The sequence below is a fragment of the Fistularia commersonii genome, chromosome 13 (assembly GCF_037954325.1).
Source record: "Fistularia commersonii isolate RoL2024-O1a breed Wild chromosome 13, RoL_Fcom_v1.0, whole genome shotgun sequence".
NCBI lineage: Eukaryota > Metazoa > Chordata > Actinopteri > Syngnathiformes > Fistulariidae > Fistularia > Fistularia commersonii.
This window is the reverse complement of record NC_141296.1, coordinates 11,447,857-11,460,368: the sequence shown is the minus strand read 5'-3', so window position 1 is coordinate 11,460,368 and position 12,512 is coordinate 11,447,857. Positions and strand designations below refer to the sequence as shown.

At 44.3% G+C, this 12,512-nt stretch overlaps 1 protein-coding gene across 4 annotated transcripts in view; it reads right to left on the bottom strand.

Moving 5' to 3' along the window:
• Positions 1–633: 633 nt before the first annotated feature.
• pitx2 (paired-like homeodomain 2) overlaps positions 634–12,512 on the bottom strand; it is a 62,531-nt gene continuing 50,652 nt past the window's right edge. Inside the window, exons 1-4 of one of the 4 annotated variants that reach the window (XM_086157995.1) lie at positions 9,628–10,042; positions 7,323–7,393; positions 3,076–3,275; positions 634–2,323 (exon numbers count right to left, since the gene is read on the bottom strand). In XM_086157995.1, the coding sequence (XP_086014121.1) occupies positions 1,766–2,323; positions 3,076–3,275; positions 7,323–7,368 (804 nt within the window). In that variant the 5' untranslated portion in view covers positions 7,369–7,393; positions 9,628–10,042 and the 3' untranslated portion in view covers positions 634–1,765. Of the gene's footprint in view, positions 2,324–3,075; positions 3,276–3,673; positions 4,491–7,322; positions 7,394–9,627; positions 10,043–12,512 lie in introns of those variants that run through there. The other 3 variants (XM_086157997.1, XM_086157996.1, XM_086157994.1) reach the window with 3 other exon arrangements.

Here is a 12,512-nt window from a genome sequence, read left to right as displayed (position 1 = left end):
ACAAGTTTGCAGACACCCGCCACCCCTTTTTGTTTTGCTTTGACGCGTTTGCGCACCGTGGCGCATGGCTGCGTACGAGTAATATAGTTGATTTGTTCGAGTTTAATATCAAACAAATCGCTTTCGCTGAAATGACATTTGATTAGATGACACAAATGACCCAAATAGCAGTTTCTTCGCCAACTTGTTTTCCCTTGAAGTGTATTTTCCCTGTATTTCAACCTGATACTATAACTGTACGTGTATTTCCCAGAGCCTCAGCTCATCTGCCTTTGAGTGCCTTTGAGTTCAGACTGGAAAAAAAACCCAAATAGACCGAAACAAAACACGAGAAGACAAACTAATGGAGTTCTGTTATTGTTGTGTAGTCAAACCACTGTTTGTTGATTCCCGTGTTATTTCAAGCACCAGTGCCCGGTCAGGGGCCCCGTGGGTGAGCAGCAGACATGTATTCAGCGCTTAATCTGACGGAGCATCTTGTCTCTATGTGTATTGCAGTCGCCATTGTTTTCCTCTATAGATTAGCAGCACAAGTAGCTCGAATTATCGAATGTCTATAGACAGACTGTCGTTACTTTGCACTGCTAACAGACTTCTAAAACAATGATTCAATAAAAGTCCCCCAGCAGGATGTTTTGAACAATATATTTACTTCCATTAAATAAAACACATTTTTTTGGGGAGGTTGGGGAAAAAAAAAAATGAAACAAACAAACAAAAAATAATTCCGTACCAAATAGTATACACAGAGCAAAAACCAAATAATTTGTCGCAGGAACATTTTAATGCTTCATCTTTTCTTTTTCTTTTTTTTTTAAACTCCAGAATTGCTATTCTAAATCGATATTCACACAGACATTAATAATAAATTTATAATATGTTAGAAACACACAGCTTTTTGGTGCGTTTTAAGTATTTACATTCCCTTTTGTTTTTGCAAGCAAAACATGATTCCTCTTTTGGGGAGGTTTTTTTTTTCTTCTTTTTCTTTCTCCACATGCGTTGATCAATTGAACCTGGAGAGGAACGTAGGGCGAGAGCGCCTGGACGAATAAGAGATGATAATTCGAATATATACAACCTTTCAGTCACAATTGAAAGTCCAAAATCCACGGGAGACCCCCATCCCTTCTTCCTCCTCATCCCCCCGTCGCTTCTTCCCCAACACCATGGCGAGCTTTGAAAAAGAATAAGCCTTTTTTTCTCAGTGAAGCAGGGTGATGCTCGTCAAAGCGGAATAAACCTTTTCTTTAAAAAAAAAAAATGCCGTTTTAGTTTGACTCCGGTTGAGCTTCTTTCAGTGGTTCATCTTCTAGTACCCCATTTTTCCTCATTGAAATGAAAAAAAAAATGAGTTGTAGTAGTCTCTTGTTCCTGTGGCCGGTAGTTTGTAGATCGTCCCCGTACACACTGCAAAAAATGAGCACCGCTTAAAAAGCCATTCAAATCGAACCACCGTGACGCGTTCAATTCTCGCGGGGATGGAAGTGGCTCCGGGTCAAATCGGGGTGGTGGTGGTGGTGGTAGTGGTGGAGGGGGGCATCATGGATAACATACATCACATTCCACCTAAACTTTTATTTATTTATTTACGTATGTATTTCTTTATTTCTTTTAAAATGGCTGCAGATTAATGCGTCTTTCGACGCAAGGCAAAAGAAAGATCTCACCGCCGTGTCTGCTGTCCTCCGCCTCCTCCTCTGGACAGAGAAAAAGAAACTAATGGCTCGCTGGAGGTGGTTATTTTTTGCAGTGCATGTCGGGATTAGACCGGTCTGTCCACCGCGTACTGGCAAGCGCTCAGATTAGTGGCCGGATTCTGCACACTGGCGTATCCGAAACTCGAGTGCTGCTTGGCTTTCAGTCTCAGGCTGGCCAGGCTGGAGTTACAAGTGTCCCTGTACACGTAAGGAGGGGTCGGGGGCGCGTACGGGCACGCCGGCGTGGGCACCCCCGTGTTGAGAGACGGGTTGCTGAGGTTGTTCAAGTTATTGAGGCTGTTGAGGCTGGAGCCCGGGACCCCGGTCACCGCCGAGGGCACCATGCTGGATGTCATGGAGGATATGGAGTTGGGCGGCGAGAACATGGTCTGCGAGGACAGAGGGTTGACGTTCATGGAGTTGAAGAAGGGGAAGCTCTTGGTGGACAAGGAGGCCGACGTCAGGCCCTTTGCAGCCCAGTTGTTGTACGTGTAGCTGGGGTACATGTCGTCGTAAGGCTGCATGAGTCCGTTGAACTGGGGGCCGAAGCCGTTTTTGCAAAGCTCGGCTTGTTGGTTCCTTTCCCGCTTCCTCCATTTGGCTCGTCGGTTCTTGAACCAAACCTAGAGCCGGGCGGGAGAGAAAGAAAAGAAATGTCAATCATTTCCCTAACATCGGAGGGACTAGTTCCACTTAAACATTGATACATAAAAAAACAAATAATTCTGCTTCCTTATTAAAAAAAAAAAAGACCATGCTGATATCACTATTGCGCATTGACGGCGAGTTTATCCGTGCGCCGTCCACGCGGACGCGGCGGTGCACAATCTTGGGGCGAAGCAGGATGTGTATCCTCCCTGCCTCCCGGCCGATCTCTCGTCCAAAAAACCGCCGTGGCGACAATTGCAAAACACACAAGCTTTGCACCTCTTTCACACGAGCAGCGGAACACGACTGGTATCTGTCACCGACACTCGTAAAAAAAAAAAAAAAGCCGTAAGTGTTAACAATGTCATTATTGTGTAATTACGCCGCATATGCTAATGGGTCACTGAACCTACCGCAAACGTCTTGTTTATCATCGCAGTTTTTTTTTTAATCCAATAAGTAAACATGCACATGTTAATCAAAATGACGCGGGAGTGAAGAGTATTTAAACAAATGAGCGCAAATTTGTTTTTCAGCTAAATCCTGTTTATTACATATATGTGATTCACTATGCGCGCCGCCTAATAACGTTGTGAGCATTTTTTTTTAATATATTTTTTTAACTGAATGAGAGGCAAAAGACTGGGAATTATCCCCCCCACCCCCACCCCACCCGCGTCGTCCTTGTTTCTCCACCCGTGGAAGGCGGGCGGAGGGGCGCACTCACCCTGACCCGGGCCTCCGTGAGGTTGGTCCACACGGCGATCTCCTCCCGCGTACTCATGTCCGGGTACCGGTTCCTCTGGAAGGTGGCCTCCAGCTCCTGCAGCTGCTGGCTGGTAAAGTGAGTCCTCTGTCGCCGCTGCCGTTTCTTCTTCGACGGATCGTCCGAAGAGTCGTCGTTTTTGTTCTGGTTCTTCTCTTTCTCTGCCGTGGCGATAGTTGGGTCACGATCGGGCCATAACAACAACAACAAACAATAATATTTTGATGCGTTAAAATAATACGCGTGGGAATGAAAAGTGAGTTAGTCCTTTTTTTTTTTTTACTCATTTTAAAAAATTCAAATTGTAATCTCGAGTCAATTCCCAGTTCGTGTTTAGATCTTTGACACAACACTGAAACTTTTCTCCAGGACGCGCGGTTAAAATGACAGCTACAGCCGCGCATTGATTTTTTTTTTTTTCTATTTTTTTTTGCTCCCTCTTTCCATCAATGTCACCGATCTCTCTCTCTCTTTCTCTTTCTGGTGAAGACATCTGCAGTTTGAAATGAAAGAAATACAATTTAAAAAACAGAATCTGCACCCCGTCCCCTCCTCTTACCGACAGACTCCGGGCTGGATGTGTCGGACACCGTGTGCACCTCTAACCGGTGCTTAGAATCCACGGACCGCTGCAGCGGCTGTAAACTCGAGGCCATGGCCAGAGCCGTGTGCTGCGTGGGGGCGAGTTTATTCCCTGCTAGATGGTGATGATCGATGTTTAAAGGATCCCTCATAGAGTTCATGGGTGAAAGGGGGGGAAAAGGAAAAAAAAAAAAAAAGAACGGCACAACTGGCTGTCAGAAGCAGATTAAGTCCCCTCTTAGCGCGCCCGGGAAACGCCCGCGGACGTCCGTCTGTGGAATGTGTTCGGCTGTCCGAAAACACGCACCGCCGCGCGTCGGAGACGAGAAGCTCAGTTTGCGCGCTGGTTCAAAAGAGGCCATGGAGCGGTGCCATGTTAACGTCGGCGGCCGGCGGCGGCGGCGGCGGCGGCTACCTCGGCTGACTATCAGAGTGACAAGGACAGGTAGGTGATATTAGATCCAGAGGCACACGCACGCCACGCCGCTCTCTCTTCATTTCAGCTGTTGCATGAGCCGCCGGCCGTCCAACTGCGCCTCTGTTCAGCCGGCGACGTCACGGCGTTTGTGCCCGCCCAGATCCTCCCGACAGGCGCGTCCATGTGCTCGTGATGGCTCACCCAGCCAACCGTAGCGCTCGGAAACGAGATATGTCTATCCAATTCGTTCACGTCGGCGCCTCCGACTATTTTCCCCCCTTTTCCAAATAAAAGCATGTAAAGAGAGGGACTGGACGCGCAGTGTACCCGCGGCGCCCCGAGGTGTCGTTTCGCGACAGCCTAAGACCAAAAAAAAAAAAAAAAGAAAAAAAAACAAAACAGAAAACCTCCGAGGTTGGCCTGATTTTATGAGTTGTGGTTCAGTGGCCCAGTAAAACAATTCTCTTCTATTGATGCCCGAGTCGAGCTCAGCCGGCACGGTTTACTCAGGGACTCGTGGTGTATAAAACAAACCACTGGTTGGATTTTGAATTAGAAAAAAAAAAAAAAAAACAGATGGAAAGATGCGCACTGAATGTCAAACACGACAATCCTCCATGGCACATCGAAAAGCAGCTTTTTTAGAAGCACACACGTACGCTTCAAAATTTATATACTTTCAAACCCGCTTGCTGGGGGAGTTATAAGCGTGTGATTCTCCACCCACGGCTTGAGAACAGCCGGCTTAACATTTTATTTTTATTTTATTTTTTTTGTTTTTTTTTTGTCATTTTCATGGAAGAAAATGACATCCTTTGTCATTTCCACCTCACTGCAGTTCAATGGGTCGCGTTGAAAAGCCGGAAGTGATTTGACCTCCCCTCCCCATCCGCCAGGGTTGGAGCTCCCGTTCGACCGACCCCACCGGTGCCGCCGTTAACGGCACCGTTAACGGCGGGTTACTTCTGCTTTTTTTTTTTTTTTTTTATTATTTTGCTTGAGCACCTAACTTGATATTTCCCACCACACTTTGCATGTGACCCACAGTCCTCACCTCCCAACCCCCACCTCCATCATCAGCTCCCTCGTATTTGGCTAATCTGATAATACCCTAATTTCCCTTAGAATTTTTGGAGAACTTTAATGTTCATTTTAATTTTTTATTTTGATAAGTTTGATCCGGTACAGCAGCGGGAGTCTTCTTTTGCTATTTTTTTTTTTTCACCGAATTCCCCAATGGTTGTTTCGGTGATGGCGGATGGAGAAATGTCAGCAGGGTAACTAGATGATGCCCTGTCAAGACTGTTGGGGGGAAAAGGATGATCATATATATTTGTATATTTTCATTTATATTTGTCAGTTCACTCGGGCTACAGTTTTTCCGCCTCAACGCGGCCCGGATGACGCCCGTTCAGACAGGCACATTTGGATTTGGCCCTGTTAAGAAGTTACGGGCCTAATCCCGTGAAAGCCCCCCTGATATATAAATACCAGCAGACCGTGGGCCGTGCACCCAACACACACACGCACACACTCATATGCACACCGGGGAGGGAGACTTTGCAAAGCCAGGGAACCAATCCTCTTTCACATCGAGCAATAAAACCTTGTTTGGATGGTGCAGCTGAATGAAGGTGATGCGCGTTCGAGGTGAAAGTAATATCATCTTAAAACCCCGATAAAACAGATCGATTCATCAAACGCAATATGCGCGTACAAATTAATTGAATATCCCCTGTTTTTTTCTTTCAACACGGATGTTTTATTTACAATAATGTCTATTTTTAAAGTTTAAATGATCTTTTTTTCCCCAAAAGCAGCGATGCCCCATCTTCTGCCGTATTCTAATACCAAACTTGAAGTGGATTATCGGTTTCCTCTTCATTTCTACCTTCCGAATGCTTTATCTCTCTTCTGCGGATTACTCCGCGCAATAGGCCTCCGTCATGGAGGGCCATTAATTAGCAATTCAGTCAATAGGGTGATGGGGGTGGGGTGGTGGTGGTAAGGCTTTTTACATGGGATTAAGGAGACATCAGATTCCTCCATTAGTGTATTCCTCCTCACGAATGGAGCCTTCATTATACCTTTAGCTTTTTTTTTTCCTTTCTTTCCCCGAAGTCAATCCAACAAGCGCAGCATATATTACAGCCACAGCCGAACGGCCGAGGCGGCTTGTTTCTGTATCTGCAATCGTCGCATACGCTCGTCTCCTGCTTCTGCTTTCTTTTTCTTTTTTCTATTTTTTTCTATTTTTATTTTTTTAATCGGCAGCCGTTTAATATCTGCAGAAAAGGGGTGTAGAGCCTGGGATTTGTCTAAAAAAAGAAATAGGAGAAGAGGATGTTTATTAACTTTACTTTCTGGTACAAATGGATAGGGATGGTTATTATTCCTTGTTTTATGTATTCATATTTTTAAATGAGGCAGCCAATACAGGGGTTGAAATGGTTCAGTGGACAAAATAACCGGCTTTGTTAACTCACCAAGATGCCCTTTTTTTTTAATCCGCAAATAAATTGAACGCGTGATATCTGTGTAACCCCGAATATTAAATTGTAGTTGCAGGGTTGCAGTGATGCTCATTCTAGATGCAGGTCTGTATCTGACCGCTAGGTGGCGCTCCAAAACAGCGACAGCCTGCACAAGACGTGGGGCTCAACATGTAGAGGAGTTTCTAGCAGTCAAATCCTGTAAACTAAACCTGCAGGAACTTCTTTGACGATAAAACGAGACGCAGATCCTTTTGGTTTTGGATTCACAATAATAATAATAACCATAATAATAACAATAATAATAATAATGTTTCTTATGTTGAGGACAGCATCATCACTCTTGTCAGTTCTGAAATTAGTCTGTTTTCCTCACGAGTGTAAATAAACCAAAAATACAAGACGTTTATCAATTGTTCATTTCCACACTTAGCTTGCGTACAGTATGACACGGAATCAAATAAAATCAAGTTAATAAAAAATAACCAACCATAACTAACGGTTAACAAAGGTCACGTGTCTGATGCAACACATGGCAAGAACTGTCCAAAACTAAGAGCAAAATATATTCTAAACCATTTTTCTTTCTATACCGAAAACAAGCAAACATAAATCAGTTTAATTCAAAATACTGGGCTTTACAATAAACAATCCAATGATTATTAGGTGCGTGTAAAATACATGCGCAGTATTGATGGACGGATTAGACGCCTTACCTATTTGTGCGCAGGTGGTGGCCAGTTTCCGGCAGTGGGAGTCCATGATCGCAACAGGAAGAAACCAGCTTCTGAAAGAAAAACACAGACAAAAGATGCCATAATTAGACTTAAAGAGAGATAAACCGCCTTCCCACGCGGATTACAGACACGCCGTTCGTGAGCATCAGGCCAAGATGTGCCCACAAGATTAAAAAAAAAAAATTGTGTCTCATTCCACACAATAACACTGTTATTAATGTAAAATTAAATTGCGGGTCAATTGAAAGTGAAGTATGTTATTAATATAATCAAAATAAAAAGAAAGACAGATAACGACACCCGTTTAAACAAAATGGCATTTAAGGAGTGATTGTTTCACTTTTCTTACAAAACTCAAATGTAATTTTGTTCTTTTTTTTATAAAAAATAGCAATAGCCTATTTCAAGAAAAGGGCATTTTGATCGAATAAAACACAAACGATGAAAACATATCAATTTTTTTTTTTTGTTTTGCACTGGGCTGCTTTAAAACACACTTTTTTTGTTGTTTTTTTTTTACTCCCCCTCACTAAATGTATTTCCGAGCGTGTCCCCTCCGCACCGAAGCCGCCGCGCTGAGACAAATGCGGTGTTTTTATTTTCTCCTCCTGCGTGCAGCCTGCGTGCAAGCTGCGAGCGCACCGATTCCGTGGTAAAATCACGGGATTAGAGTCTGATTGAGATGTCTGTCGGTGGGATATTACAAAATTCATTACCGCAGCCCTTCTACTACCTCGATATGAAGTTACACAGATGGGGGCTTTTATTAGTCCAGGCTCTCACTGTTTGTTTATGATAATTCAAGTCGCGGGGGGGGGGGGTGGGGGGGGGGTGGAAGAGAAGGGGGGGTAAAATTTGCATGCAGTCACGCTGTTAACCGTTTTCCCTCAGTCACTCACATCACCTGCTCTACATCAGGTGTTTTTTTTTTTCATTTTTTTTATTATTATTCTCATTATTGCTTTTAGATTTTGAGGGAAAAGACTGCGATATTGGAGGTTAACTTTTTACACGGAGTGTACCTGAGCAACCTTTCGTCTCAGCAGCCCTCTCAGATTGGAAAAGAGGGGAGGTCAGGCTGTAAGGTGGAGGGTTGCAGCATGAGGCTCCATGTTATCTAATCAGTCAGATTTAATGAGGGGCCCCTCTACTATTTCAGCTCCGCGGGGCCCCCCATCACACCAGCCCGTCAAACCACCCTGGCCTTTTAGATTCTGCTGGACGGCGTTTATAAATATACTGACGATTTCCAATGCAAGTCCCTGCCTTAAATCTAAATAAATTGTGTGAATAACACAACGGACTGCTGCATAAAAAAAAAGAATCAAGATACTGACGTGAAATTAGAGCAAAATGCGACACTTTGTTAATTTTGCAAGAAAGACACAATAATAGAAGTGACAACACAACAATAATAACGATAACAACAAGTATAATTGTAATATAACGCATTTACCTATGGATTATGTGGCGTAAAATGTCCTAAATGAAGAGTAAAATGGAATACTGTTCTCTTTCTAAGAATAGCCTTACGTGTGGATCCAAACAGGAAGCGGCTCTAAAATATGGCCATATCAGGATACGATCACGCCGATCACGCGTTTTAATCTGCGGTGCGCTCATCCTCGTTGCACGGAAGCGCGGTCCTCTGCAGCAGCAGCGACGGTCGTTTACCGGTCGGTGAATACCGGTGGCGGCCGCCGCCCCCCTCCCGGTGCGGACAGTAAGAGCTGACAGCGCCCCACGGCTGACGCGACCGCGGCGCGGTTACGAGACCCGGCAGCGGGTACCGGGAGTTGCCGCCTCCGCCTTGGGTTTCATGTGCGGAGGTTACAGAGATGCGTCGAACACACGCACCGACCGGTTCAGGCGACCGGATGATTGCATTTAATCTCGATTTAATAGAATTCACAAAAAGTTTGCACTTTTGAATCTGTTACCAAGTTGCGTTTTTTCCCCCCCTCCTGTCTTATTTGTGCCAACACCCTCACCCCCTCACCTACCCCCACACTTTATTTTATTTTTTTAAATTTTACTTATTTCAACCACGCTCCATCGCAATAAACGATACATCATTATCATCCACCGACCGACCGACGAAGCGATGCCTGTCCTTACATCACTTCACGCTCCTTTGCGTTACAGCCGCGGGTTCGAAATCCGCATCAGAAAACGAAGGGAACGGTTGAAAGAGCTCGAAGTGGAACAAATTCCTTCACTTGCATTTACTCACACCCCCCATTTGGGAGGAAAAAAAAAAGAATGTGTGCGTCTACATACTCACCAGTTGTAGACACCGGTAGGGTTTGATCTTCCCGGTCGCTTCTGATAAGCGGAGTCTATCAGGAAGAGATAAATTCCAGCGTCCAAACTTAGTTTGACCGTCTGCAGTCAAAAAAAGTCGGGCCAAGCGGATCGTCCGTGGGCTTTTTCACGTCTGAGTTTCAGTCTGGAGACGCGTGTTTCTTGGCTCCCTCTGCTATGTTATCCCAAAAAAAAAAAAAAAAAAAAGGTAAAAAAAAAAAAAAAAAGAAACGCGACGCTACCTTTACGGTCGCTTCATGGACGCTCGCAAATTATGGTCTGTTTGCAGCGTCAAGCCAGACGGTGAAAAAAAAAAAGTTGCGCTTCCCCTTCCTGCGTCTCTTCTCTGCTCTTCAACTTTTTCCCCCTTGAAAGACGCGCCGAGAGTGGAGCATTTTCCTCCTTCTTTTGAGCTCAGAGAAGGAGCCGTGCATGTATGCGTGTGTGTGTGTGTGTGTGTGTGTGTGTTTGTGCACGCGCACGTGTGTCTGTTGCGTGTGCTTATAAAGGGGTGTGTTTGCGTATATGTGCGTCTAGTGTGACTGAAGATAAACTTGGAGCTTCTCAACTTTAAACAACCAGACATTCAGAATGGCGTTTTAAAAAAAAACTCATATATGGAAGGGGGGGGGATAAAAAAAAAAGAAAAGAAAGGCTGATAGCCCGCCCCGGTGCGTCAGCCGCACCAACACGCCGAGTGGAGGTGCAGGGGCGCGGAACCGATGGTTCAATTCCCGACCTGCCGCTTAAATACCAAGAATACCCCCCAAAACTCACCGTGCAAAAAAAAAAAAAAAAAAAAAAAAAAGAAAAATCCAAAGCAAAAGCAAAACAATTCTCGAGTCAATCCACTCACTCCTAGTTGATGTGGAGAGACCATTAGAACCTCGGCCTATTATGTAATCCGGAACAGTAGCGCCGTAATTAATGTTTAATTAAGCGGGGTGTTTAACATATTTATAAAGCGTCATGATTCGGAATATTTAAAGATGGATGGGAAACAGACAAATATTTAAATGGATGCATTAGGACTTCTCCCGGGCCAGACATAGCCCTATCGTGTTGCAGATTTATGTGCAGATGAAGTGAACAGCTGGCTCGGATGCAAATGTTCTTTATAGATCCGTTTGGATACAGACTGATTTTTCTTTTTTTTTTTTTTTTCTCGCCACCCTTTTCTTCTTTTCGCATCTCAAGTGAGGGGAGCAGACCGGACGCAGTTCTGTGCCCCCCCCTCCTCCCGTGCCTAATCCTTCTTTTACATTTTTAGTCATACTCCCATTAAATCAGTAATTAATGGGCGCGCCCACACGGGAATTTCCAAGGGGGGGAAGAAAAAGAGAAGGGGGGTGCACAGAAACAATATATCATCCCCCCAAAATTTGGCGAATCAAGTATCTCACGTAATAAAGATCAATACCTGATATTATGATGGTGATTTTGATGATGTAAGTTATGTCATGTAGCCGTTGCGCACAGGCCCCGCAAGGCCGCGTTTATTATCACCCCCTAATGCACAGTCCGGGTAAAAGTCGTGAACAATAATAATGGCAAAATTAATAGAATATATATGTGAGTGTGTGTGTAGGGGGGGGAGTCATTATTTTCCTTCCAACAGTGACACGGGTGTTTCTAATAATTTGACGCATTGGTAGGACGCGCGTATTCCCACTCAGACACTCATGCGTCGAGGAAAACAACAAAAAAATAGAAAAATAAAAAAATAAAGTCGCAGTCTGCATCAAGTACATCTTCAGACAGCGTCCCGCCTGCGCTCGGAGAGAGGCAGGCGTGATGTTCGTTCGTGGTCTCTCCGTTTTAATACAAAGAAGAAAAAAAGATGAGAAAAGAGAGAGAGCGAGAGAGAGAAAGAGAGCGAGAGAAATCAGTTAAGAGCCTCCTCTTTCTCACGCAGAAAAGGTGCGGAGGAATGCCTGGAGTTCAGAGGAGGCTGGCGGGTATGAAATCTTTCGCCTCGGGGGCCAAACTGGCGGCTTCTTTTCATTTCAAGCGCTTATCGATTCTCCGTTGTCATCTTTGGCGACGCAGAAGGACACTTGAAAGAATTTCTGATGTGAGAAACAGGGTGACCTGCTCGGCTGATGCCCTCTCCTGATTTTTAACGAGCACATCAGCCCGAGCTGTACAGTTGGATATGTCAACTTTTTTTTTTTTTTTTTTCCATATCCCCAGTCTCTCCTCTTTTCCTCCTCCTGCATACTGGAGAAGACTTTAAAACTCTATACTACTTTCATGTATATCAGCGTGCATCCATGGCTGCACTTGAATAAAAGCCGACACAGACATAACAGCTTCTAGGTTGTCCAATTTGGCTCCCCTTCATACCGCCTCAGACATTTTCATTTTGAACTTTCATTTCTTTCTTTATTTAGTTGATTGTAAAAGACCTATCTGCTTTCACTCCTTTTCACTATGTGATTGATGACGCCCCTGAAGTTTCACGCCACTGCAGGCTCGACATAATCTAATAAGGCCTGTGGAGATAAGGTGATAAAACATGTCCACTTGAAACGGGATTATTTTGATCTTTGAGGCCACATAAATATGACTCTCAAAGTAATGCAGATTTGCACACTTTTCAGATAATACGCACAGTTGTTATAGGTTTCTGTATGGGTTATTTTTATGCCGAATTATACCTTGACTCAAACTTATCTGTCTTATTGTGTATCAGGCCTTGTTTTATGTCCTTGGGAAATAAATAGTTTTTATAAAGATGCTGTCTCTCTGGGCTGTACATTATCCTTATGCCATGAGGAATCAATTAAAGTACAGTCAAATCAGTCAAACCAAAAAATGTGCTTAGAGGAGCTTTGGTATGATTTCTTCCCTTGCATTGCAGCA